Here is a 26,590-nt window from a genome sequence, read left to right as displayed (position 1 = left end):
TATTTATAAAATAAGAACAAGAATGTTTTTTATTAATAAAAATATTTGTCAAAATGAGTATGGTTCATTTATTCTAAATTATTTAATTTAAATAAAATAAAAATTACTAATAATATTTTCGATCAACGAATTCGAATCCACACATCAGCGCATTTGTTTGTATTGAAAATAATTTTGTATATCATCTCCAAATGCATCGAAAAAGGCAATGCAAAGAAGGCTCGCATCTCCAGTGATTTTGTTATATTTTTTTGGTAATTATGTACAATATTATTAGCGGGAAAGAGAAAAGAATTGGAGTAAAGTTATATGCATATATATGGGTAATAGAGTAAAATAAAAATAAAAACTGTACATTTTTTTTACTTTTTGGCCTTATACTTTCATTTTTTCGCTCAATTTCGGACGAAACAAAATTAAATTTCGAAAGAGTTTCATATACATTAAGTTTTACTTCATTTCCGTCTTTTCTTCCTAACCAAACACCAAACTCTCTTTTGTACATTTATTTTTACTTCCACTTCTCTTATACTTTCACTTTCCATCCCAACCTAACACGCATTAAATCTTGAATTAAGTAATCAAGCACTTAAAAAATGAATTAAGAGTGTCTAAATGTGCAAAATGAATCATAGACCAAGTAAAATGTTGCCTTAAATTTCACAAGTGAATAACTATGAAGTATTGATTATTCATTGATTGCCAAGACTCGGACTTCCTTAAGGGATGGAAAGTCCGCCTTCACCTAACCCCTCAAAAATATGGTTTTCTACTTTTCTACTTTAGAAAATAAATAATTCTTAAGAAATAATGGAAAAAAGTTTCATATGTACAAATAAATTTCAAAGTCCAAAACTTCCTACTAAAAGTGATCTAACAAGAACCCTCCTTGAATCACTCTTAACATAGCATGAAGTTTTAGGTTGTGTTGATTTTTGAAACTAAATGCAAAAACAAGGAAGAAAGAAACAGGACAAACTCACAAAAGTGTCTCACAACTCCGACGTCGTTTGGGTAAGTCAACCTTAATCTTTGGTGTCCGCCTCTCTGTCACCAAAACCTGGATCACTCCCAAGCAACAAAATACGAACTTGATGCTTTTCTTGTTTTCTTTTTTTTCAACATTGAACTGTGTGAGTCGTGGGAAAAGAAATCCTGATTATGTTGACCGACCCCAATAATATATTCACATTTCACACTAATATATTTTTATATAGATTTAATCAGTTAGATTACAGGTCATTACTGGAAATTTCGCTCTTTTTCTTTAATCTCACTGTCTTGCCCCACGATCTTGCATCTCTGGCATCCAATTAAATTGAGAAAATGATGAAGGAGAGAGCTGACTTTGGCAAAAATTCACATTTCAGATCTTTTCAGGGCAACCCATTTTAGTTCTTGGCTATGTAACAATGGCAACGGGAAAATTTCCATCTTTTTTAGTGGTGGTGGTGGTGGTGGCGGGCCTGTCAGTGAGCGGCGGAGGGGCCAAGAAATCGGGCAATGAGGTGGTGGTTGGGACTGCGCCGTATAGGATCCACACGCTGTTCTCGGTGGAGTGTCAGAATTACTTCGATTGGCAAACGGTGGGCCTTATGCATAGCTTCCGTAAAGCTCAGCAGCCTGGCCCGATTACCCGGCTGCTCAGTTGTACTGAGGAAGAGAAGAAGACTTATAAAGGCATGGACTTGGCGCCAACACTTGAAGTGCCTTCAATGAGTAGGCACCCCAAGACTGGTGATTGGTGAGTGAAAATGTACATCCATGCATGTTGGACATGTACATACATCTAAGTTTCTTTGATTTTTCGTGTATTTAAACATCAGCTCATCTATTAGGTGTCAGAATGAGAGGGGTGGTTGTATTTTATTTCTCTAACAGCCTGCATGGCAAGCCTATTATTGTTTTTGTGTTAATTGTTTGAGTTTAGTTTCTTGGCTCTAAGAAGTGGGTCGTATTTTATGTTTTTCTTATTCCTATTATTGCCTCTTGTTTCTAGATTCAAGAAGTGAACTCTCACTACTGAAGGTATTGCTTCATTTGTTGTTTGGGTGAATATTAATCAGAGGTTGTTGTTTTACTATTTTACCACTTCCAGAAAGATTTTCTACAACGTCGACACCATTGTTAAGCATGCATCCTTTTGGAGTCATAGAAGTTTTTTCCTATTGTTTTGGTTTAATCCACTTATGCTTGTGTGCACTTGTGGAGACAAATGAAAAAGTTTGTTTCTTTTATGATTTTTCCTTGGTTATTGCAGGTATCCTGCAATTAATAAACCGGCTGGTGTAGTTCACTGGCTTAAACATAGCAAAGAGGCAGAGAATGTTGATTGGGTGGTTATTCTAGATGCGGATATGATCATTCGAGGTCCAATCATACCATGGGAGCTTGGAGCAGAGAAAGGCAGACCTGTTGCTGCGTATTATGGGTAATAATAGTGTTCTCGATCCTTTCATTCAGTTGGAAACTTGTGAATTTTCAGAGATTACAGTATATGAGTGTCATCTTGCATCAACAAATTTTGGTTTCAACCGTCACTAGTTGATGGGACCATAGAAATCATAGGCCAGATGGTTAGATCGCCTTCTCTCTCTCTCTCTCGCTCGCTCTGTCTCTATCTCTATCTCTCATTTTAACCGCGAACATAGCTCTGTCTTAGTTGCCCCTATTTGTTTTCTAGATAGTCTTTTGTTGTCTCTTGTTCTCAGGGTGTTTACTGCATTAACTCTGTTGCATGTCTAATGGGTAATCTTTCCCATCTAGACAAGATCCCTCGTGCATCTACACTTTAATGGATGGGAAATTGATGAATGTGAAACCTACAAATCAAATCTCTCAAGCACTTGAATTTCAGTTTCTCGCCAACAAAAGATGATTGAAGTATTTTGCAATAGATTTCTGTGCTTGAATCTTCATAATTTTTCATACAGTTATTCAAGTAATTGATGTCAATTTGAAAGTTATACGTATGACTTCCTAGGTGGTTTGATACCCATCTCGCCTGTGACCAAGTAACCGTGTCATTGCATGGTATTTTATCTCAGAAGAAAATCATTAATCAAAATGGATAAATCACTCTTAAAAGAAGAGTTCTTCTGTGTATTTATTTGTTTTTTTTCTTTATGGTGTTAAATTTGTAGCTAAGAAGATGCTCATTTAGGAATGAAATTTTGCAAGCTTTCTTATATAACATTTCTTGTGAGAGTGTTCTCATAATCAGTACAATTCTTCACAGGTACTTGGTTGGATGTGATAATGTTCTTGCAAAACTGCACACAAAGCATCCTGAACTCTGTGACAAGGTTGGTGGGCTTTTAGCCATGCATATTGATGATCTTCGAGCTTTAGCACCCATGTGGTTATCAAAAACTGAAGAAGTACGGGAAGATACAGCTCACTGGGCTACTAATTACACTGGTGATATATATGGAACTGGGTGGATTAGTGAAATGTATGGATACTCATTTGGTGCTGCAGAGGTAACATTTTGCATACATATTTATCTCTTATCCCATGATGTGTCCCGCATTTCGTCCTTCTTATGGTTTCTATCATTTTCTCATTGGTACTAAACTTTTATTTTGTAAGGTTAAATTATAATAGAGTTGAAAGAGTAAAAATGTTATAGGACAAAACTAAGATACTAGGAGAAAGAGGTTGGAGAGAGAAGAGAGGAAAACATGAGAGACTTGGACTCCCGAGAGGGAAAGAGCAGTTTACCTTTGTTAGACCAGAAAAGGTTAGACTATACGGGGATCTTAAGTTCAAATAGTATAGATTTTAAATTTCAGAGGGTAATAAGTTATTCAATTTAATTTTTAGGTAACAATTTATTTCTTTACTAGTTTGAATATCATTGTTTAAATCTACCAATTGAAAATCTTTCATTCAACTTTAAATATGGGAAGGTAACGTGGAGGTGAGAGAGAAGTGAAGAGATATACTAGAAAAGTACCACCTCATTGCAAAGAAGTCTGAAGAAGTGTAGGAAAGAAAACAAAATTTCCTAATAAGTTTTTTATTCCTAACCCGTGGAGGTGTTGCTATTTCTCACTCCATGGATACATATATACATAAATATGTATGCATATATGACTTTGTGGCTTGCTTTCATTCAGGTGGGACTTCGCCACAAGATAAATGATAACTTAATGATTTATCCAGGATATATTCCCCGAGAGGGCGTTGAGCCCATTCTTTTACACTATGGCTTGCCTTTTAGCGTTGGGAATTGGTCGTTCAGTAAATTAGAACATCATGAAGACAGCATTGTATATGATTGTGGGCGCCTCTTTCCTGAACCTCCTTATCCTAGAGAGGTAAATCAAAAATTTGCTTATTGAAGTGGATGCTTGTTACAGATTGAGGCACATGCTTGTATTATTACTTCCTATGTAGATGGAAATCAGGGTTTTCTACAATATGATTAGGGGCACTGGAGTGTTCTACTTAATTATTGCATATGGATGTTAGTTAAAAACTAAACGCTTACTACGATTGTGGGAAATAAGTATTTACTTAAAATGATATTTTTGCCACAGTTTGTACTCATCAAATGGCCAATGCATTTGGATATGTTGACAAATTGATGTGTTATGGTTATTTCCTTTTCCTGTTCTAATATCGTTTGCGTGATGGACCATTTTCACTTTATAATCATAAAGCATGTCATAAGATTTTGGGTTCAGTTTAACGTGTTCCAGTGACGGTTCTCAGTGCCACTGGATAAAAGACTGAATGATATTGGCATCTTCAACATTTATGACAGTCTTTTACATTATCTTTTCCTCAAACCTCGTCTCTGCCTCATCTTAGATTCATAGGAAAAGTGGAGAAAAGGCTACTACTTGGTCCACTTCATGTGGAAACATTTGGACAAAGGTCACATAAGGCCGAACTGATCTTAAAACCTTTCTATTGAATACTGAGAAAATTTTAGTATCCAAACTGAGGACTTTTACGTCGATTTCTACCTAGGCTTTCTTGGTAAGAGGCTGAATGTGGCTAGGGACTTAAGCGCAACCTTGCATTATGTGCTTCAACACTATCATAGATGAACTTCAAAATTGTTACTGATATTATATATACTTTATGCAGCTAAAAGAAATGGAAGGTGATCCAAACAAAAGGAGAGCACTATTTCTGAATATTGAATGTATAAATACCCTGAATGAAGGTCTATTGTTCCATCATGCAGCACATGGTTGCCCCAAACCTAAGTGGTCAAAATACTTGAGTTTCTTAAGGAGCAAAACATTTGCAGAACTAACGAAGCCTAAACAGTTGTCTCCTAGAAGCCGTCAAATGATGGAAGTTGATGTACAGAAGCAAGATGTGGGTGAGTCCGAAAAGTCATATCCAAAAATACATACCATTTTCTCAACAGAATGCTCCCCTTACTTTGACTGGCAGACTGTGGGCCTTGTGCACAGTTTCCACCTGAGTGGTCAGCCAGGGAACATCACAAGGCTTCTAAGTTGTACAGAAGAGGACTTGAAGCAGTACAAAGGACATGATCTCGCTCCCACTCATTATGTCCCTTCCATGAGTCGACATCCACTAACAGGAGATTGGTAATGCCTTCTACTTAAATTCCAGTAATTAAAATTGCGTTTTACCCACATAACCTTGTAAGTAAAAAGATATTGGGAACTATGGATAAAAGAGAAACTTGATATACTTGGACACTGGTTTACATACAAGTGATGCATATGTGTGGAGTTGTACTTCTTATATATGTGATTGCTATGGTGTAGTTGGGTTGATAGTAATCAAGGAAACTTTTTTAATGCATTTATTCACAGCATTTACTATTTCTATTTATCCCCCTGAAGATGGAATAACCAATGAATAGAGCAAGGAACTTGAATGAAAGGATTTTCCTGTCAAAATGAGTTCAAATAATAAGGTTAATCAACAGAATTCACTTATATAATTTTCGAGAATAGTGTTAAGACATCTATGAGGGAAAATATTACCATTGTCACTGAGGTGCAGCTGTATCAATGCACTGTCACACTTTTCATTCATATCAAGAAGACACTTCTATCTCTGTACACCTTGAAATTGCTGCCCTTTCTTCAACCCAATTTACTTTCATTACCAATATTTTATGTCCAACTGAATGCAAGTTTTCCATGATAATCACATAGTTCGATTAGAGAAGCTTTTTAAATGTTAAAATCAACTGCGGACGTGAATACTCTCATTATTAAGCCACTAGGATATCTAGAGGAATTGACATTAGCTAAAATGATATCTCCATTTATCTAATTGGTGGGCCCAGCCTCTACGTACTATACTAAGCAGTAAACTGCAAGCTAAGTATTGTTTGTGCCACGTCAGGTATCCTGCAATTAATAAACCAGCTGCCATCGTGCATTGGCTTAACCATGTAAAGACCGACGCAGAATACATAGTGATCCTGGATGCCGACATGATAATGAGAGGACCAATTACACCGTGGGAGTTCAATGCGGCTAAGGGAAGACCTGTCTCCACTCCCTACGAGTAAGAAATTACACCCTTCTATTCTATACTGAAATGTATGCCTACCTTTAGTATTTCAAGAGTGTGGATACATTTTGATTTAGCGGACCCTCAATTAAGATGTTATGATGGTCACTTCATTTTCTTTATGGTATGCCAGCTACCTGATTGGCTGTGACAATGTGCTAGCAAAGACCCATACTAGCCATCCTGATGCTTGTGATAAGGTTGGAGGCGTTATCATAATGCATATAATGGATCTTAAGAGACTTGCTTTGCTTTGGCTGCATAAAACTGAGGAAGTCCGAGCTGATATGGGCCACTGGTCAAGAAACATAACTGGAGATATTTACGAAGCTGGTTGGATTAGTGAAATGTATGGTTACTCCTTTGGTGCAGCAGAGGTACTTTAGTGCTTTGTTCATTATCTTAGAATGCTAATCATTTCTCTCATCATGGGATCTTGCAGAATTAAAAAGAGTAGATTCGCCAAATTGCTGATTATGATTTCTGAAATTTTGCCCCTTGCTAGTCATGTCTGTTTAAAATACAACTCATTTGATATTTGTCCGTGCAGTTGAATTTGCGGCATGTCATAAGCAATGAGATATTGATATACCCAGGATATGTTCCTGTACCTGGTGTGAAATATAGGGTATTCCACTATGGCTTGGAATTTAGGGTTGGTAACTGGAGTTTTGATAAAGCCAAGTGGAGGCACATGGATGTGGTTAACAAATGTTGGGCCAAGTTTCCTGACCCTCCTGATCCGTCGAGCCTTGATCGTTCTAATGAGGATTCTTTGCAGCGTGACTTGCTTAGCATAGAGTGTGCAAATTCTCTGAATAAGGCTCTACACAGTTACCACGAGAGAAAGAAATGTCCTGATCCGAATTCCTTGTCCACCCCAACTCGAAAGACCCCTCATCCTCCTTCCTTGTCTACTCTGACACAAAAGTCCCCGCATCCTCCTTCCTTGTCCACTCTGACACAAAAGTCCGCAGATCCTCCTCCATTGTCTACTCTGACACAAGAGTCCCTAGATCCTCCTTCCTTACCCGCACCAACTCGTGTGACCACTACTGAAAGAATCATGACACAAAAGTCCCCAGATCCTCCTTCGAGAAAATTTGAAGACAATGATAGTGTTGATGTTTCAAGGCGTGATCTGGAGCTGAAGAATGAATCTCAGAGATTACCACCACCAGCTGAAACCAATCAGACATTCAGTTCCATGAGATTTTGGATAATTGGGCTTTGGGTAGTCTCAATCTTTGGTTTTATGGCAGTGATGTTGATGATGATTTCCCGTCGCAGAGTACAGAGAAAAAGGGGTAAAACTTTTAAGACCAAGAGAAGAACCACTCATTCAGGATTCTGGGACCGGACTACTGAAGTATCATAAGGACAGAATAAATTTCTCTGAGCCTGGTATATATGTTGTATTCAGTTTGATGCTAACAGAACATAGCATGCCTATAAAGAATCCAAGTGCAGCAGAAAGTTGATATCAATGGTTGGTTTCTATTTAGTTGCTGGACAGATGAAAGCTTCAGAGCAGAGCCTAACTGGGATCTTGCTTGCATCCAATTAGTGAAGACTGATCTCCCTGATGCCACCTATTACCGTCCACTTTTGTATTGTATAATGTTTAATTGAGTCCGTTTGGGAACTTTTTGATCTCATGAAACTGTTCAGCTCGGGTACTCGGGATAGAAGTCTTGAAGAGATGATAGTATAAAAGAACAAACGAAAAGCAACTACCAAAAGTTTCTTTCTTCATTGTACTTTATGATCGTTTCATAATTCTTGAATCTCGTTTCTGATTCCTAATCCAGGCATCAGTAGACATATGTGGTCACCCGCGGAACCTTTCCCTCAACATTCTTTATTTCTTTCCTATACATACGTTGAATTTGTTAAAGAAACATGTACCGAAAATCCTTGCATACACCAAATTGAAAGGGAAACATGAACTGCATTCTCCTACTCCAAAAGCCATCTTGCTGCCAGGGCAAGGAGTTATACACATCCTCTGATCACTGCTGAATGTTTGGGGATGCATTCTCATGTGTGATCCCATCAGGTAATGAATTAGCAAGAAATTTGCTCGGATTATAAACATTTTTTCTCGATAAATTCTTGGAAGCACTATTCTTGGCCAAGCATGTCGGAGGTGGAGGTGGAGGCGGCATTGAGATAGTGCCTTGTCTCTTGTCTAAACCACTTCTTCCTAGCACCGCTGACAGAGGTTGTGCTGCTGGAGTCTGCACAATAGAATTACGATTTAATAGGAGAAAATGTAACTAGACTTTGAAAGGTCAGTATGGCTCCTGATTTTTTGCAGAAAAATAAGGAAAAGAGCAGTGCTTAAGCATATCTGTACTTGGTTGACCGATATATCATTTTCCATGAAGCAGAATATTGCATTTTGAGACCGTATACAAGTAGCCAGTAGGGTGCTCCATATAAACTTTAGAATTTGTTTGAGCAACGAAGGATATACCTTTTTCATGCAAGTTTCAGGGGCTTCTGTTTCCTTGTTAAAGTCGGGCAAGGGGCGAGTTCTGAAGCAAAAGGCACAACTCAGCTTTGTAAATTTTTTTCCTGCTTTTGCCTGCAAAACAATTGGTACCTTGAAGTCATTTCTAGGCTTCCGCAACACCATACAACATCTCAGAAGCAGATAAAGAAAGAGAAAAAAAAGGCATCATGGGAAGATTGTCAGCTAAGTTCCATAATACATTGAGGAAAGAGAATTTATGACAAGTGCTGTCTTGCCTGGTTTCCTTTTGCCGTTCTTTCTTCTGTTCTCAGAATAACAGGAGTGGATGAAGTTGACGACTGTAATTTTCTTCGACAAGCTGTCAACGACTTGAAGCAACTGACATACAAGCACATTCGTAAGAAGCATGTCAATTTACAAACAAGATCTGCTAGCAATCTTTAGACTTACACTGCAGACAAGACGTGCCACTTAGGACCAGTTGTTTTGCTTCCTGGTGCCGAGGGATCAATTGTTGTTTTTGTCCTGTGTGATATAAGTATTGTCAAATATTTTCATCAGTCAGCAATAATTAATTCTAAACTGTTTATTCAAGATGCATCCAAATTTTTCCAAAAGTTCAACGGATACCTTCTGCTCTCAGATAGAGGGGTGGCTGCAGGATATGTGGACTCACCCTTACTAGCTGCCTGCAACAGAAAAACACGATTATTATCAGTATGCCTAAATAAGTATTTGTCTAGATAAAACTAAAAGGTCTCGCGTAGATGCTATAGGATACTGAGAATCACCGCAAGTGGAGTCCTCAAAGGAGTGGAGCAAGCAAGCCCTGAAATTTCAGTTGTCTTTGTGGCAGAAACTGGCTCTTGATCAGGCACCTCAATGGGAACCAAGTTCAGTAAGGAAAGCAAAGAATTTGGGGAGGCACCCTTTTTGTCCACATTTGATTTCGTTGTGCTTTGAGGGACATTGCTTTCATTTTCCTTGGCATGAGGAGTAACTGGCTTGGCAGGTGTAGAAGGAATTTTCCAAGGTTTATCCTGAATTGATGTCTTCAATAAGGAAAGACCTGATTTTTCATTGCTTGACAATGATGGGATAGCTGCACTAGCAACAGAGTTCTGCTGCATCGAACACAACACTCAATTTCACACAGAGATTTAAGATTATGGTAATACAGGAGAAGAAATGGAGAAGAGCCTAAAGATATCACCTTTACTGACGGCCTCTCCAGTTTTGGAGTCCCACTACTTCCCAACACAGAAACCGTGTGCTGGTTCCCAAGATTATCAAGCTGATTAACTGAATTTCTCTTCTCATTTGAGGCCTCAGTTTCTGGAATTACAGCACGTTCCCCTTCTTTACCATTTCCTACAGCAGTGATCAAACCATGCTCGTTTACATCCACTATGCTGTCTTCCTTGGCATCTTCCTGAATTTTGACCTCCTCAATTTTCACATCAACATCCGGATGAGAATTGAAGATTACTCGTTTTTCATCATAAGCATTATTGTATCCAACTCCTTCGGCTTCTGTTATCTTAGCAGCATTTTCTTGCTCAAGCAAAGCTGCAGCTTTTCGAGCTGCAATTCTCTTGTAATGAGCCTCAAAGAAAGCCTTCTTCTGCGCCACAGATCCCGGCTGTGCGTATCTCTCAGCCTCCTCCACGTACTTCTTGTGTGAAAATGTTGACCATTTCTCCCAAGACAAGGATTCAGTCATAAACCTCCCAAACGAAATTGAGTCCCCAAGAGCATGCATGGGGTTCCCCTGCTACACATGAAAAACCCTCACATATGAGAAATCCACAAGAACTCAAACCACGGTGTTAGTTCCAAGAATCACATTGCAATTTTTTTTCCCATCATCGCATAAAATGAGTTCACGTTGATGAAAGAACTGGCATAGCTTTTCTATAAAGAGAAGAAACTATGGAGCAGGCATGAAACCACAAAAAACAGATCAAACCACAGCTCTGTTAGTTTCAAGAATCATGCAGCAGGTTTTTCCAGTGAGAAAAACCACTCGACTGGATGAAAGAACTCAAGCTTTAGTTCAAACAACAGGAAAAAAAAATCATTGCCAACAAGAAAAAGAGAATTTCCTTTTCTTTTCAATCTCTTACCAGTGTGGATTCATTGGGTAAAGCAGAAGCATAAGAGAAGCCATGCATGAGGCATGCTGAATCTCCCATTCTATTCGCAGAGCTTGAGCTGAATGCAGGAGAAACAACCTTAGAACACCATAAAACTAGGAAAAAAAACTGAACCTTAAAAAATGAAACAAAAATCTACAAAAACATATGTTGTAGCCTGCTTCTTTTTCCCTTTTTTTATGGCGTATAATTCTTGTCCTCAGGCACTTAAATTTGAAATTCAAATGGAAAAAGCAGACGTTAGGAGAGAAAAAGGTAGGCCACAAGTAGTAGAGATTAGAAGTATTACGGCCAAATTTTTTACTCTTTGTTGGTGGGGTTTTAGCCTCCGTTTTCAGCCTTAAGCGGTCCCATTTGTTTGAACTTAATTAATAAGTCTCCACAACGTTCCATTTTTTATTTTCTGAATCTTTTTATGTGTGAATGATGCTCTAATGATGCTACCCACCAATTATTTTCCTTTGTTTTTTTAAAATATTTGTGGGGCTTATTCGGAAAAGATTCGTGTTTTTTCTTTATCTTTTAGGTATAATTAATAAAATAAACCCAACTGGGTCTTTCCGTAACTTAGGTAAAAGTTGATTATGGATGTGGTGATCAGTGTTCTGAAACCTGGGACCAGACATATGTTTTTGCTTCTAATAAAGGGTATATTATTACAGGCAGAAATTGCTGAAGAAGACAAAGGTTGGTTAAAGTTGAAGGAGTTGAGGATGTGATGTGTTGAACCACCTCTAGTTGCTACGTCGCTACATCAAAGTACTGTTGGCCCCTTAACACATACGTATGTGGCTGCCTAACGAGATGGCTGCAAACCACATGATAAGCTGCATACCTGCATGGTGAAATCTGAATCAAACAAGTCTTTCCGTTCGTCTGGTGAAATTTGAAACCAAATGTGATTATATCCCCCTCTAAAGAAGTCATTTGCACATGCTGATTTCTGCGGTAACAAAAATACCGTATTATGTTTCAATCTTGTTTGTCACGTAACTGAAAGACTATTGACATAGAAGAACCTTAAAGATCAAGATGAAGAAAGACGGCACCGAAATCATCCAAGTACTGAGACACGTGATTGATATAGTTATTGAAGGAGAAGAATGAAATGCACCATCGAAATAAGATAAATTTGGGTAGCATGGAGAAGTATCAAAATTAGAACTCAAATTCTCTATCAAATCTCACTTAATCTCCACAAAATGTACAATCAAGTTGTAGGCCGTTAAGCAGCCAGATTGCATTCCTAGGATCGTTTTGAGCTAATCTACAACTGTAAAGTACAAGCGAGAAATCATTTTAAGCCCGTGCATCTCTGGTCCACCGCTTCAAGATATATTGACTAGGAACTATCTTTATATTCCTATAATCTAGCACTTTGAGTGCATGGCTACACAAAATTCCTACAAACTGAAACTTCATACAGCTACAGGCAACTGAATCATCTTCTGAGCTGTATAAAACCGTGTATTGACGAACTTGACCATATGTACTGACTTTATACTCAACCGAAGACACAGTATCAATGCATTGATTGATCACAATATTTAGACAGTTTTCGTACTCTTGGTGAAATGTTTTAAAAATGACTGGTGTGTACACTTCCCTCACCTGCTTCAGCATTATCACATCCCCCATTAGCCTCGGCATGTGCTGACCCATATCATAATTAGCTTCCAGTTCTTTGTAACGCCAGTCGTTCACCACCTTCCCAATGTGCTTGATGAATTGAAGAACGTGTGATTCAGGCTTAAGGTACTTTTTCAAGCTAGTAATAGAATCCTCAGAGAGCAGTGCAGTATCTATCTCAGCTGAAAATATATGCTTGCGATACGGTAAAGCCCATTTCTCTCGCTCTTCAAATATTCCATGCAACCACTCATTTCCCCATAGACCGTAAGTATCCAGCAGGACTTTCCAGGAATTGACAAAATCCTCCTCATCCGGATTATAAATGCAACCACATAAATCACTGGAAAAAGAATCCGAGTTGACAACTAATTGACTAAGATGTTTAAGTGCATTCTGATATATTTGCCATGTGCATAACCTGTGGTGAGTTTCGGGCAACTCAGAGATGATTGCTTCAGATATCACAGCATCTTTATCAGAGACAATAGTCTTTGGTGTTTTTCCAGACATTGCCCTTTTGAAAGTTCGAAATAGCCACTTAAAAGATTGAGCACTATCATCGTAGAGAAATGCAGCACCAAAGACCAGTATCTGCCTATGATTATTTATTCCAAGAAACAGTACTAAAGGCCGCCACTCTTTGTTTATACGGGAGGTTGAGTCAAAGCAAACCACATCACCAAAATCACCAAAGTCCACCAACATCTTCTCATCAGCCCAAAAGAAGTTGGTCATTTCATCGTCCACATCACATTGTACAGCATAAAAGAATGATGGATCCTTCAATTTCTTGCTCTGGAAATACTGGTGAATACTTTCTGGCTCGTCGGGCTTGATGTTCCACACACGTTTAGATGTAAGCCTTGTCTCACGATCTATGGGGTCATAAATGAAGTCCTGAATTCCTACTCCAGTTAATAACAACTCAGCAAGTGATTTTGGCTGCATGTTGGAACCTCCAGATGCAGTGGATTCTACAATTTGATCTGTCACGGACCTCTTCTGTGATCTCAACATGCGAACTTTACATGCAGGTACAAGCTCATGATTGTGGCGTTCTTCAAAGTGTGTGACACGGTATCTGCCGTCAGCTTGACGAGATATGACTAATTGTGCCATGCACCCAACTCTGGTTTCCTTTCGAGGTCTCTTCACTTTTAAACCTCTTTTATCTTTCTGCCGATAACCTTCCCTGAAACAAGTATATCTCCTAGAAGCCACAGCTCCATCTATTTTACTCCTGTTCACATAATCCTTCCGAACGCTGAAACCTACTCGCCCAGCATATGCATTATAGAACTCATAAGCATGATCTTCTGATTCAAACCCCATACCCAGCTTAGGTACCCCATCAGGCACTGGAGTAACAGCTGATTCAGCCTCAACAGCCTCAACAAATGATATTCTCTTCTGTGAGGGTAATAAATGAGCTGTGAATGGTGTCACAAACTCATGATTGTGCCTCGTTTCAAAGTGGATGACACGATATTTGCCATTTGTTTGTCGCGTAATGGTCATATGAGCCAGGCAACCAGTTCTTGTTTCTTTCCGGGGTTTATTCACATTTACATCACGCTTGATAGATCCATAGCCTTGCCTGTGACATGTATACCTCCTTGATACCACCAAACCCGTAACCTTACTTCTGTTCACGAAATCTTTCCGGATGCTGAAGCCTTCCATGAGAGCATATCTGTTGTAACACTTGTATGCATGGTCCTCAGATTCAAATTCCACACCAAGCTTTGGCACCACATATTCACCAGCTTCATCTTTTATAACTTGACCAGATCCAGATGAGGCACTAGAAGGGGCTTCAGTGGTCTGAGACACATGCTTATCATCAGCATCCATTCCCAGCTGATTGTCAGAGGATAAACCAGGACTCTGATCATTTTGCTTACCCACAATATTGGGCCCATTATTGCCACTACCACTGAATGTCTTCGGGCTCTGACACCCATTTTCAGTATCCTTGTTTAAACTATGATGATCAATCGATGAACCATCTTGGCTAGTGTAGCCATTTTCACCATCACTATCAACACTGTTTTCATCGGATGAACCATTGAGGCAGCTATACGTGCTCTCACTGTCTATGTCCATTCCATCTTTGTCAGCAGAGGAAGCTTCCTGACTAAGAGACGCATCTACCTGGACAAAGGCCACCTCAGCATCACAGGAAAAGTTTGGAGCCTCACTGGTCTGTTCTGCATCAGCATCCACTCGTGGGTTAGGGCCATCTTTCTCTCTGATACCATCCTCAAAAGCACTGCTCACCCCAACACCCACGCCAGGGTCCATGGAACTTCATTACAAGGAAGAATCCTAAAAGAGGATGAAAACTTAAATCATTTAGTCACAAGCAATCATGATTACCGGGCCAAAATATACTCAAGTCTGCAACCCCTCCTTACATTTCATCCTCAAGTGTAAACTGACATGATAATGAAGCCATTGGCAATAATCAAGAATCCTCACCTATTTATCGACTATAGCAAAAATAATCAGAATATTCACTATTGAAATAATCGCTGTCAAAACTCGCTAGAATATTTAATCTTTAGTCAGATTAAACCAACTTCAATGACATAAACTAAGCTTTAGATTCCACTCATTAAGTGTGCGTTTAACCTGTTATTCATAGTACAACAAAAGTAGGTATTTCAGAGAAAGTGTAACTAAAATTTCAACAGTTAACCACCAGTGTGTTAACACATAAACATATACATAAAAATGTACAAAAATTACATTAAAATTCAGAATATTCCAAAGAAACCAAATTTGAGAAAGTTTGAAGTATACAATAGGCTAATCAAATAAAACTTCCCAAGCTAAATGCATAAATGCTGGCAGCTCCTTGTCAAATCAGACACCAAAAATGAAAAAGAAAAATTGGAAAAAAAAAATATTTAACTGCTAACTCAGGGTTTGAGAAAGACTAAAACTGTGCGGTTGAAAATTCTGCCTTTTCTGATGAATTCATGAACTAATTATCGAGTCCCAATTTTCAAAAAATTGCAAACCCAAAACCCGAATCGCTTTCTCTTCCATGCTTCAGATTTCTAGGCAAAGATGTAGAGAGATAACCTGATAGAACTATGGAAGACAAGAACTAAATAACGGATACACGGAACGACGTCGGATCTGCCCCCGCCGTGCAGTTAGAGAAGAGGAGAGAGAGAGAGGGGGGGGAGGGAGGAGCGGCGCCTCTGCTGTAACATTCACTCCAATCTTATCCAGTGTGGAACAAAAGCTTGATTTGTCGAGTAGCGACTCTAATGTTGAACGACGACTATAGGAGTGCGTTTTAAGCTCGTCACACGATATTGCATATAATTGGAGAAATGTAGACGTCCCATTTAGCGGGAGTCGAGACCTAAAATTGGAAATGAAAATTGAATTATGCAATATTATATTATAAATCAATCCATTCATAATAAATTATTTATACATAATCAATAATATAAAAACAAATAACTACCAATTATTTTTGCATTTAAAAATTATATGTAACCTGAAATTTATGTTAATATTTAGGTAAGTGGTCATATTTGCTGAGTCTGTTCCCAATTTTCGGATAAATAACAACTAATTGGGTGACGTACTAAATTATTAACAAATATACTAAAAATATTAAATTATTTAAAAAATAATTTTTATATTTAAAATACACTATAAAAATATATACATATATCACACCTTAAAATTAAAATATTAACATTTAAGAGAGACTTAACACAGGACCAACCATTTAAAAAATTCTCTAATTACAAAATAAAACTTGAGAAATAATAAATATGTGAAGGATAATTTTCTATTCACTGAAATTACAACCACGTCAACTTCCACTAACACATGAAAAAGTCATTTGCACCCACTCAAGAGTCGCACATCAATTATATATGCTCTTTTTTAATTTATTAGCACTTGAACAAATCAAAGTTGATATCGCGAATCAAATGGACACATAATATAATATACAAATAGAAGAAGCCCAAACCGGATTTCTTCAGAGTTTGGGCATACAATAAAAATACATTACAATTATTTTTTTTATTTAATCATAGAAAATATAATCACATGATTTCTTCCACCAAGCACCAATCTTCATCTTCATCCTCCACCATTTCACAAAAGCTTATTGCATCCTCATTGATGTTATCGTCACATTCATCGTCTCCTTCTACGATCTCAATCGAAGGATTTGAAACTTGGTGATCATGATACGAATCTTCAACGTTAATATCAGCATCATCGTAGTGGTCCTCAGCTTCATAATCGATATAGTCCAAAACGCTGGTGGCTGAAAAGCCGGTGAGTTTGAGGCCCGGCCTCGCATCCACCACCCTCCAAGTGATCAATCTATAATTAGAGACCACGTCTGAGGCGGACTTAATCTTTTGGGCTCCCTTGGCCTTGTCCCTGGACTTGGAAACTGGGTGGGAATGGCATCCACGGCACATAGGGCGGCCACACTTGCCGGTGAACTTGGAGTGGTTGGTGGGCTTGGTGGAGACTTTAGTGAAGAGGTCGGCGGTAGGGGGAGAGCTCAGCTCATTAAGGATCCTGCGCCTGGGACGGGGTTCCAATGGCGTTGATAGGACGGGATAGTTGCGGACCATGCCATGTTGGCGACCCTCCCTCTTCATTTTTAGCTTTGAACTTGTGAGCTTTTGATATTGAATGGAAATCAAGGTTTTGTTAGTTGTGTGGCTTTAAATAGAAAGAAAGCTGTGCTTATGTTTTCAAGTATAGTTAACTTGGGAAGCAAGGTGGTTGATTGGTCATTGGTCAACCACACGGCGAATATGCTATTCGTGTCCACCAAGCTGTGAGAGAGAGAGAGAGATAAAGTTTGGTGGACAATGATGAGGATGATGATGAGCTTAAAAGGGGACATAAAGGGGTTGAGAAAGGGGAGACTGAGAATTGTTGCACAGAGTAGTAGTTCTTGTTCATATTCATGCTGATACAGAATTGTCTTCTAAATAAAATCTTTTGAAAATCCTTTTCTTGAGGGAAAAAGAATTCCTTGAAATTATTATTCTACTACGTTTTAAAATATAGGCAGATCATATATTTGCTGACTTTTCTTTCACGCACTAATCTTCAATATTTACACCTTATCAGTAAATGAATACGTATTAACATGATACAAGGCAAAAACTAAACGTCATTCTAATTAATGAAGTGCCAGACCAATAACTGCAAAATATAGGCAATGATATTATTGCACATGTTTTGAAAAAACCTTTTGCAAACTATGTGGTTAAAATACACTAGTTTCTCCTTTGAATTTCCTTGTGTATCCTCCACATATATATTATCCCCAAAAATCCTTCACATTTCATACATATATATGCCAGCCGCACTATGAAATGACAAGAATTAACCCACATACTTGTGAGCAAACTGAGGGAAAATTAGTAAAATAATGTAAAGATTTCTTTTTGTTTTTACAAAATTGGCGTATGTTTGGTTTTGCCTGGATCCGCACTGCGGTACAGAACCAGAATCCCAGAAAACAGTCGGGCATTTAAGAATGTAAAAAACATGTTTACTGGAAGACTCATTTTTAACACACATCATTTTGATGTTGATCGTAGGAGGGTCTAAGCATCGGCTCCTTGCTTACTGCATCATCACTGGGAGAGACGTTCGTCTTCTTCTTCGATGTATATAACACAAAATGTTGGACCATGAACAGGATGTCAAAGAAGATACTCACCTGCAAAGTTTAGTGTGAGATCTCCATCTGGTTTCCACCAAGCGAATTGTTGAAGAGGGGAAAACACAGGGGAGGGTGGAGGCCATATGCCTTTTTCCAGATAAAACGACAACTGGTAGATTAATCACATACCAAAGATAGCAAAGTCTTGCCTATGTTTCCATACAAGTTCACCCACGACCCTGTGACGATGGATGTGAATCATCAACGATGAGATATAACTTCAAAAGGAATATCCATACATTTGACAAAATAAGACTCACTTTGATCTATTGACTGCACCATCATCTGACAGAAACTTGTTGTGCTTCCAAGAAAATCGAATGAAACATACCCCATACTAAACCCACTTGTGCTCTTACGTTGAAAGTTAAAGACAGCCTATAATTTTAAGAATACAAATTATGTATTAAACCATAGCACTTATACAAGAAAAAGTACAACATTAAAGCCCTCAATAATTATTGAAGAATAAACATCTTAAAGTGCACACACCAAGTTGGCCAACATATCTTACTAACCTGAGGCATATATTTGATAGTGGTCATAACAATCTGCAAAGTGCTGCAATTGCAAATCAAGATGTAAGAAATTGACAGAAAAGACATATTGATCAAATGTACGACTGCTGTGTTATTACGTCAAAAACTAATGGCGAGGATAGCAAATCAACATGGTTTGTAAAACACCAAAAAGATGTCCAGAAAAAACTCGTGTTGTAAATGCATCATGTCAAATAAAGAGCCAATGCATATGAGGCCCATCACTCTGAATAAAGTTGCTGGAGTCCGAGGTTATTACTTGAAGCAGGATACCAGCCAATACCACGAGTGGGTAGGCAGAGCAACAAAGACACAAGCTGCAGCAGATAACCAAGCCACAGACACAATTGCGATTGCAATTTTCGAGAATTTCTGGTTCCCGCGCTGTAGAAACAGATCAACAAAAACATTATTTCAATCACATTGCAGGCAAATATCAAGGTGATGAATAGAAAGCAATGACTTACATCATAAATTGCAACTTGAAACAAGGTTAAAGCGGTCATCAAAACAGCATGCAGCGAAAAAGCTACATCATTGACAGCCACTGGTATCATCTGCAATTAGAAAGAGAAATTGAATCACAACCAAATCAATCCAAAGGTCCCTTTGCGGATTTCATCTTCAATCAAAGTTTTAATAAGTAAATTTTGAATCAAAAGGCACCTCACCTGGTTAAACCCATATTTCTGGCGGTACTGTCTCTGAACCGTGGAGCTGAAGAAAAGAGACGCATTGTAAATCAAATAAGAAGTGTGTTTCGTCAAGTTCAACACCACGAAATCGAAATTCAAACCCTGCACACTGCAAAGCATTCTATTAATTCGAGATCAAAACCAAAAAAAGAAAAAATGGAAGTAAGTAGGTAGTGATAATTGGGATAAAAAAAGAAAACCTTTTCCTTCGGAAGTTTAAGATGAGCTGAGGGTAGAAACAGATGGCCCATGAACAAAATGAAATCCAACCCAAAACGTAGAAGAGAACTTCCAGTTCAACTGAATTCCAAGATGCCATTTTTCCTTTTCAATGATCATCGATCCCAAAAGGAAAACAAAAAGAATACTGAGTATGTTTATGATCATGAGGATGATGATGAAGTGATTAAGGACAAAAGATGATGACGGGGAATGATGCAGATTGCAGGTGGGAGAATCTTGATAATTGCAAAAAATAGGCGGCGTCGCGTGACTGTGAGATAAGACTAACAGACCCACCAATCACCGTCCATCCCTTCTTCCACTTCACCCGCTATGTAATGATGATAGACTTAGACAGGCCACAACCTCATACTAATTTTGTCCGTTTCGAGTTAAAGTTGTCTTTAAATGATATATTAACAGTTATCAAAAAACATAAAATATTTACAAAATAGTTTATCTTAAAACATTCTTAGGAATAAATGAATATTTTAAGAAGAACGGATCTGATGTTCTATGGGCTTTAAATATGGGCCTGGACCAAGCCCATTAGTCAATAAACTTCGGGTACAACAATTTTTGATAGCCCAAAGCCTCACCGTCTCCTCTCTCTCTCTTTCACACACACACAGCGACCGCGAAAATGGCGTCGTACATGGTAAGGAAAACCCTAAAAACCCTCGATTCCTTTTCCCTCAGAATTCTTACCTCCACCAGGCGCCACCTCACTGTAGCTGCCGCAGCTGGAACCGAACACGAGCGCTCATCCTTCACCTTTTCCTCCGACGATACAGATCACTCGAAACCCGGCGCAACTTCGACTAGTGATGACAAAGTTTACATCAAAGGACCGAAAAGTACGCCGGCTTCATCGTCGTCCGTGACGATGCCGATGTCATTCATGACCGGTTCGATTGTTGGGAAGCGGTTCTACAAGAAGGTGACGACGAGAGAAGCTGAAGATGGGAATGGGTGGAGCGTAATGCTGGATTACAGGACGCTGAAAACTCCTTCGAAGAGGAATCTCAAGTGCCCTACTTTAGCCCTCGCTAAAGCCATTGCAGCTGAATGGGAGTACCAGGTGCATCACAGTTTGTGCTTTATGTTTTTGTTATATTGGTTTGTGTATTGATTGTTGTGGTTTGGTATGTCGTTGCTCTGGTGGTTTGGAATAAGATCACACTTGAACAAGCACATAGTCAATTTCCAATTTGCTACCTAAGTTATATCATTTGAGTCATAAATCATAATGTCAGTTATGCTTTCCAATACTACTATTAGAGAAAATATTTAGATAACAATCAACTGGATGATTTGCTATTTCAAGGGAAAAAAAAAATAGTATCGGAGCATCAGGAGGGCATCATTGCTGACGGAGATAGTGTGCTTTTTAATTCACGTGTTCAGATTTCATGAACTTCCTAGTGGTTTCTTCAAGATCAGTAAGAATTGGAACTCGAAATTTAATCCAAGAGCTCCGAAATGAGCCACTTCTGAGTTCTAAGATGTGGGTTTGGTCTAAGTTTTACTTCTGCCCTCATTTTTTTTGGTCGAGTTGCGAGCGGCAATTCAATTTCATTATGTTTTGGGTCTCTCTAGTGTTTATGTTTTCTATGTGTTTTTTCTTCATTTATTTTGCTTTCTCACATTTTCAAGGAGTCAGATTCCTTTGTATTGATTTTACTTTTCTCGGAGTTAGTTCTCTGTTCTTTTGTTAGTTTCTAGTTTGGTTAAATATCTTTTCTGGTTAGTCTATATTTAAGATTTTTGGCAATAACTATGATATCTGCTCTGTGCTTCATGACTCACCTTTTCTTCTTAACTTTCTACAACAAGGAAAGGTGCTTCATGACTTTTTCAGTTTTAAGTTTCATTTTGCGTATCAAGTTGAAAATCTGACATTTAAGGGGACCACGTGATACAATTTTTGTTATTGTAGCAAACAGATGGAATTAGACCTTTTACAATGCCTCTCATGAAGCTTGCTTGCACCGCATTGGAGAGAGTACCACTCACTAGGGCAAAGATAATTGAACATTTGATGAAAAAATTTCATCAAGATCTGGTATTTTGTCGTGCTCCAAGAGACAATGATTTAACAAGGGATCTACGAGGTACGGATAGTAAATCTGTTTCTAATATGCTGCCTAACTTTCAAGTGTGTCCGACGGAAACATCTTATTTTCTATTTTGCAAATCGGTTTATGTAGTTTTGTGTGCCAAGAGGCTATTGGTTTCTAAAGATTTACCAGCAGCATTTGACTTTGTTACACTATGTTATGTACTTTGTACATCATTTAGTCTCTGTGTGTGAAAATAACAACTAAAAGATTAAAGAAAATAACATCTGTAGGTAATCATTTTTTAATAAATACATTTAGTGCAAGCTCAGCATTCTTAGTAATTATAAATGCAATCAAATACCTCTTGTGAAGGGAAATCATTTACATAAAGGAGTTTATACTGTTTCCTAATATGCATGTATAACAATTTGCAGAACTTCAAGTGGAGAAATTTAGTCCTCTGATTAAATGGGTGGAATCAGAATTTGGCTTTAAGCCTGTCGTGTATACCAGTTTCTTTGGTGGAAAGCAGGAGGAGGGTCTAGTTATGGCTGTCGAGAACCTACTTAAGAAGACGGATGACTGTGAGCTGGCTGCAATTGATGCAATTGCTGCAGCTGCTCATTCTTTGATCATTGCAATTGGAATGTTTCGTGGTCGGTTGAATATTGAGCAGGCTATTGAGTTGATTAGGCTGGAAGAGGATTTACAGGTCGATCGATGGGGTTTGGTGGAAGGTGGTCATGATGTTGATATTGCTGATCTTAGAGTTCAAATCTCATCTGCTGCTGTGTTTCTTGGACTATCAAGGAAACATTAGTTTTTAATCAGGTAACTATCCAAGATTAAGCCATCCCGTTTTTCTTATGGAAAGCCTATCTTGCAAGAACTTGTAGTTGCCATCGATATAAATCCAATCACATAGTTGCCATTTGTTTCCATGTAGTATAGTATGTATTCTACAGTACGATAATAAATACAACGGAAAACTTAAGGGAAAAAAGAAATAGCTTTTGGAGATAAACCCGATTTGGGTGGTTTTGTATGTTACAGTAAAATTTTCTTCCAGTGCTTATTCTTGTACTGAGTGTAACTGCACATCAAGGCTCTCCTTCGCAGCACTGGATGCAAATTGGTGGCTGTTTACTGATATCACAATAACAGCAGGCTATATCACAGTCATTGTTACAACCTAAGATGAAATCATGAAGAACCCAGCATGTTGTTGTAGGTAGGTGTAGATTTCAAAGCTGTGGAACTTAAGCCAATTTGAAGAGATGAGAAAATCAGAGTTAACTTGAGTACTGACCTGTAACGGTAATGTATTGAGATGATTGAATGGTTTGAGGATTTACGAGGAAGGGGAGTCGAGCATTTGCCCCAATAACTTGAGACAGCAACTGATTAAAGACCACGAGAATCATTAAACAAGCAACAGTTAGCATTGTTTGCTTCGGAAACATGATGTTTTGATGGGGTGTGGTGGCGTTTGATGGTACTGTCAGGTTGATTAATATCCCTGATTCTCCAGTAATGCTGGAACCTCTTTGAAGTTGTACATTCAACAAATTGAACCTATACCAACTGCATAGATATGGTTCCGTATGTATATATACGGGATACTGTAATATAGGGAACCTATGTTGTCAGGTCATCCATAAACTGTGATGGTATTAAGAATTGGCATGCTGAATTACAATGGAAATAAGAATAGGATCACACTGATCATACGGATGTAGGTAAAATCGTATAGATAATTAGACAACTTTTTTCTGCACTTAGGCGCAGAAAGCATGTGGCACACACACTGAAGTTTTGCTCTCTTACAACATCCAAGCAAAGAGGGTAAAAGGGAAGATTAACTGGATTAAAACAAAGTTTGAACAATAAGAGTCATTGTACTCTATTTTTCCTTATCAACATAACATTTTGTAACGAGGAAGTATAAAACTCCAGTGCGGTTGATCTGGTGGGCAAAAGTAATCCCATTCAAATTACAGTGGAAGGCCAGAAAGCAGAGAATAAAGTTTCACGACTTAATCCGTCTCGAGTATGTTATAACCCATGGGCAACCAGGTAATGTTGGTCGCCAAATCCTGCATTATGATACAAAACTAGAGACATCTGGTTCTCCATCTATTTCTGGGTTGCATACAAGATGACATGCTAAGTGCGAGCTGAACCATTTTTTCCTAAATGAAAAGAGACGGGAAACTCTATTCTTTTAAACATAAAACCTTTTTCTAAGTTACAAATTTTATGGAATTTGCAAAAGTTACAACCAGAGATCACAGAATTCTCACCCGGGAACGCTCAATCATTAAACCAATTCCTACATACATCCAGTGTACTTTTTCAGTCTTGAAAGAAATTGAAAGCTCAAGTTTCTTGATGTTCTGATTTGCATTCCAGGATTGAGTCCCTTTGGACAGGCTTTAGCACAATTCAATATAGCATGGCAGCGATACAGCTTGAATTCATCATTTATGGCATCAAGACGCTTTTGGTATATTCATCACGACTGTCCATTATCCATCTGCATTGACATAGAAAACAACATTTGAGCACCAAAATGAGAGACCTGCATGCTTTCCAAACTCCGAGAAATAATTCCATCTGCGTTGTGTGATCAAACTCATATATATCATACATACAAAATATAAGAGTCCCAATCCTGGGATGTTCATATTTACAGTAAGGACATACTTCACGGACTTTCAAGGGCTAAATGATCCAGGAACTGTAAAAGGCAGATTACAACCCCCCCCCCCCCCCCCAAGGCTGCACTGCTCCAACCAACCAAAAAATATTAAGCAAAGGGCACCTCGTCAGATTAGTTGTGCCATTCTCTATTAACAATCACGTTCAATTATAGTATGCTTTCAAAATTGCACAACAAAGTGATGTATAACATTTAGGCAATGACTTCATCAAATAAAAGGATTTAGCTAAACAAATTCATAAACTTTAACACACATATTCACAGTTTTCCCTTCATCCCTAAGGAACCAGATACAAACCAGTCATGACCCAAGTATCCCAGTAAGACAATCACATTCAACACAAACACTTTTAACCTTTTGAAGCGGTTCATACCTCACAACAACAGACAAACTTCACCAAGTCAAGGAAAAGAAGAAGAATTACCTATTGGCGTGCAAAAGCGCGGCAGGACCCAAATAAGACTCCGGGTTCCACCAGTAGCTGGTGCAGGAAGTGCTACAGCAGGCACAGAATACATTCATACATCCCAAAAAGCTTGTTCCTATCCTCCTTGCTCTGCACAATCTCCTTCCCCGGCGGCGAAGGCGGATTCTTCCTCTTCAGCGGCTCGATCGACTTGTACTGATTATAAAAATTCGTCATATCCACAGCCAAATCCGTGATCACGAACATATGCGGCAGAGGGGTGATCATCGTGGGCCCACCAGATGATATTTTCGTCAAACAGGCTAACCGTTCCGCCCATCGATGTTGATAGCGCACGAACCGCAGATTCTCTCACAGCAGGACCGGCGAAAAGTGAGTGTTTGGTCCATCTCGTTCTTGATCTTGATTAAAAGGCGTCGAGAACCATTGGACCGCAGTCCTTTAGATCAATCTCATAGTCCTGGAGCTGGGGTGCGTCGGGGTTCCACCGGTAGATTTGGAAGGTCTTGGGTTTGGCGGTGAGCTTCGCCTTGGGCTCCACTTGTTGTGCCTGGTCCGCGGATGCGTGGGCACGGGAAACTATTGGCCTGGCGGGCGGCGAGAGTGGCGTAACCCTAGACACCGCCGGTCGGAGCAACCCAGTGGCCATTGATGGCAAAGAAGATGAAGTTTTGGTTTGAAGTTTGAAGAGGTCAAATACAAAATACAAACAGTGATAGTGATGTACAGAAATGCGTAGGGGGAAGTCAATGAGATGTCGTGGATGGAGATGACGTGGCGGTAAATGAGCGGTGGAGATGGAATGAGGCAATGTGGTTGGCTGGTGGTTATGGGGCATATATTATTGTAGCAGTTTATGTTGGCTCCATAAGCGTGCGAATATGTACTATACAATTATAATAATAATAATAATAGAAAAGAATTCTAATAAAATAATGTTACTTATTAAATGAAGTGACTATGTAAATCAATTTTAAATAAAAAATTATCTATAATTATAATGATATGTGTATAGGGAAAAAAAATAAATAATTTTCTTGAAAAGTTGAAGAACAAAAATTTCATTTTATTTCTTGTTTAACTTTTAGAAAGAAAAGAATATTGAGATGGAAAGTGTAGATTGGTGGGATTGCACCATATATGTGTAGTGAATGTTAAATGAATATAAATAGATTAGATAAAGAGTTAGGTGGAACAAGTAATAAAAATTATTAGATTAGTAAATGAGGATTGCTCTTCTCCTAATCCATTAATTAATAGTAATAGCAGCTTGTTAATAGTAATCCCTTCCCTTGAGACTCGCTCACAAATATTCTCATTCATTCTCTCATTCATTTGTCTCCTCCATTCGGCCCAAATACCTGCCATCTTTCATGACGTCTGTAAGTTTCTCCCCTTTCC

General features: G+C 38.5%; 6 protein-coding genes across 17 annotated transcripts; 2 read left to right on the top strand and 4 right to left on the bottom strand.

Annotated features, from left to right (window-relative positions):
* Positions 1 to 882: 882 nt before the first annotated feature.
* LOC105177377 (peptidyl serine alpha-galactosyltransferase) lies at positions 883 to 8,325 on the top strand. Of its 2 annotated transcripts, XM_011100498.3 has the most exons (9): positions 886 to 1,014; positions 1,371 to 1,744; positions 2,261 to 2,431; positions 3,239 to 3,482; positions 4,122 to 4,322; positions 5,101 to 5,576; positions 6,349 to 6,513; positions 6,653 to 6,896; positions 7,070 to 8,325. In XM_011100498.3, exons 1-9 carry the CDS (start codon positions 946 to 948, stop codon positions 7,895 to 7,897), a joined length of 2,772 nt encoding a protein of 923 aa, XP_011098800.1. In that variant the 5' UTR covers positions 886 to 945; the 3' UTR covers positions 7,898 to 8,325. The 2 variants fall into 2 exon arrangements, with proteins under 2 accessions (XP_088740769.1, XP_011098800.1); XM_088884643.1 differs by lacking the exon at positions 4,122 to 4,322 and having other exon boundaries at positions 883 to 1,014.
* Positions 8,254 to 16,055, bottom strand: LOC105177378 (protein FAR1-RELATED SEQUENCE 5). 11 transcript variants are annotated; one of them, XM_011100504.3, is made up of 10 exons: positions 12,766 to 12,903; positions 11,990 to 12,097; positions 11,125 to 11,212; positions 10,212 to 10,772; positions 9,790 to 10,122; positions 9,629 to 9,687; positions 9,449 to 9,523; positions 9,274 to 9,376; positions 8,999 to 9,109; positions 8,254 to 8,759 (listed from the first exon to the last, which is right to left on the bottom strand). In XM_011100504.3, the coding sequence occupies exons 2-10, from the start codon at positions 12,079 to 12,081 to the stop codon at positions 8,532 to 8,534; spliced, it is 1,650 nt and encodes a 549-aa protein (XP_011098806.2). In that variant the 5' UTR covers positions 12,082 to 12,097; positions 12,766 to 12,903; the 3' UTR covers positions 8,254 to 8,531. The 11 variants fall into 11 exon arrangements, 9 of the variants coding, with proteins under 9 accessions (XP_011098806.2, XP_011098807.2, XP_011098808.2 ...); XM_011100505.3 differs by having other exon boundaries at positions 9,790 to 10,119; XM_011100506.3 differs by having other exon boundaries at positions 10,212 to 10,769.
* Positions 16,056 to 16,681: 626 nt separating this feature from the next.
* On the bottom strand, positions 16,682 to 17,874 carry LOC105177376 (uncharacterized). Its single transcript, XM_011100497.3, has one exon. It carries the CDS (start codon positions 17,436 to 17,438, stop codon positions 16,866 to 16,868), a length of 573 nt encoding a protein of 190 aa, XP_011098799.2. The 5' UTR covers positions 17,439 to 17,874; the 3' UTR covers positions 16,682 to 16,865.
* A 316-nt stretch (positions 17,875 to 18,190) lies between these two features.
* On the bottom strand, positions 18,191 to 20,301 carry LOC105177375 (cystinosin homolog). The gene is made up of 8 exons (XM_011100496.3): positions 19,955 to 20,301; positions 19,731 to 19,863; positions 19,527 to 19,616; positions 19,319 to 19,443; positions 19,039 to 19,081; positions 18,781 to 18,898; positions 18,650 to 18,699; positions 18,191 to 18,517 (listed from the first exon to the last, which is right to left on the bottom strand). Exons 1-8 carry the CDS (start codon positions 20,071 to 20,073, stop codon positions 18,365 to 18,367), a joined length of 831 nt encoding a protein of 276 aa, XP_011098798.1. The 5' UTR covers positions 20,074 to 20,301; the 3' UTR covers positions 18,191 to 18,364.
* A 247-nt stretch (positions 20,302 to 20,548) lies between these two features.
* Positions 20,549 to 23,137, top strand: LOC105177374 (ATP12 protein-like protein). The gene is made up of 3 exons (XM_011100494.3): positions 20,549 to 21,057; positions 21,916 to 22,090; positions 22,474 to 23,137. The coding sequence occupies exons 1-3, from the start codon at positions 20,620 to 20,622 to the stop codon at positions 22,857 to 22,859; spliced, it is 999 nt and encodes a 332-aa protein (XP_011098796.1). The 5' UTR covers positions 20,549 to 20,619; the 3' UTR covers positions 22,860 to 23,137.
* Positions 23,138 to 23,917: 780 nt separating this feature from the next.
* On the bottom strand, positions 23,918 to 26,117 carry LOC105177373 (succinate dehydrogenase [ubiquinone] iron-sulfur subunit 2, mitochondrial). Its single transcript, XM_020699308.2, is given in 6 exon segments — positions 23,918 to 24,547; positions 24,550 to 24,575; positions 25,187 to 25,273; positions 25,275 to 25,494; positions 25,497 to 25,599; positions 25,602 to 26,117. Coding segments are annotated over 6 exon segments (1,038 nt in total). The 5' UTR covers positions 26,028 to 26,117; the 3' UTR covers positions 23,918 to 24,371.
* Between the last annotated feature and the right edge of the window lie 473 nt (positions 26,118 to 26,590).

The sequence above is a fragment of the Sesamum indicum genome, linkage group LG9 (genome assembly GCF_026168435.1).
Source record: "Sesamum indicum cultivar Baizhima isolate 11 linkage group LG9, ASM2616843v1, whole genome shotgun sequence".
NCBI classification, from domain to species: domain Eukaryota; kingdom Viridiplantae; phylum Streptophyta; class Magnoliopsida; order Lamiales; family Pedaliaceae; genus Sesamum; species Sesamum indicum.
Note: the sequence above shows the minus strand (reverse complement) of the source record. Positions and strands in the feature narration are given on the sequence as shown.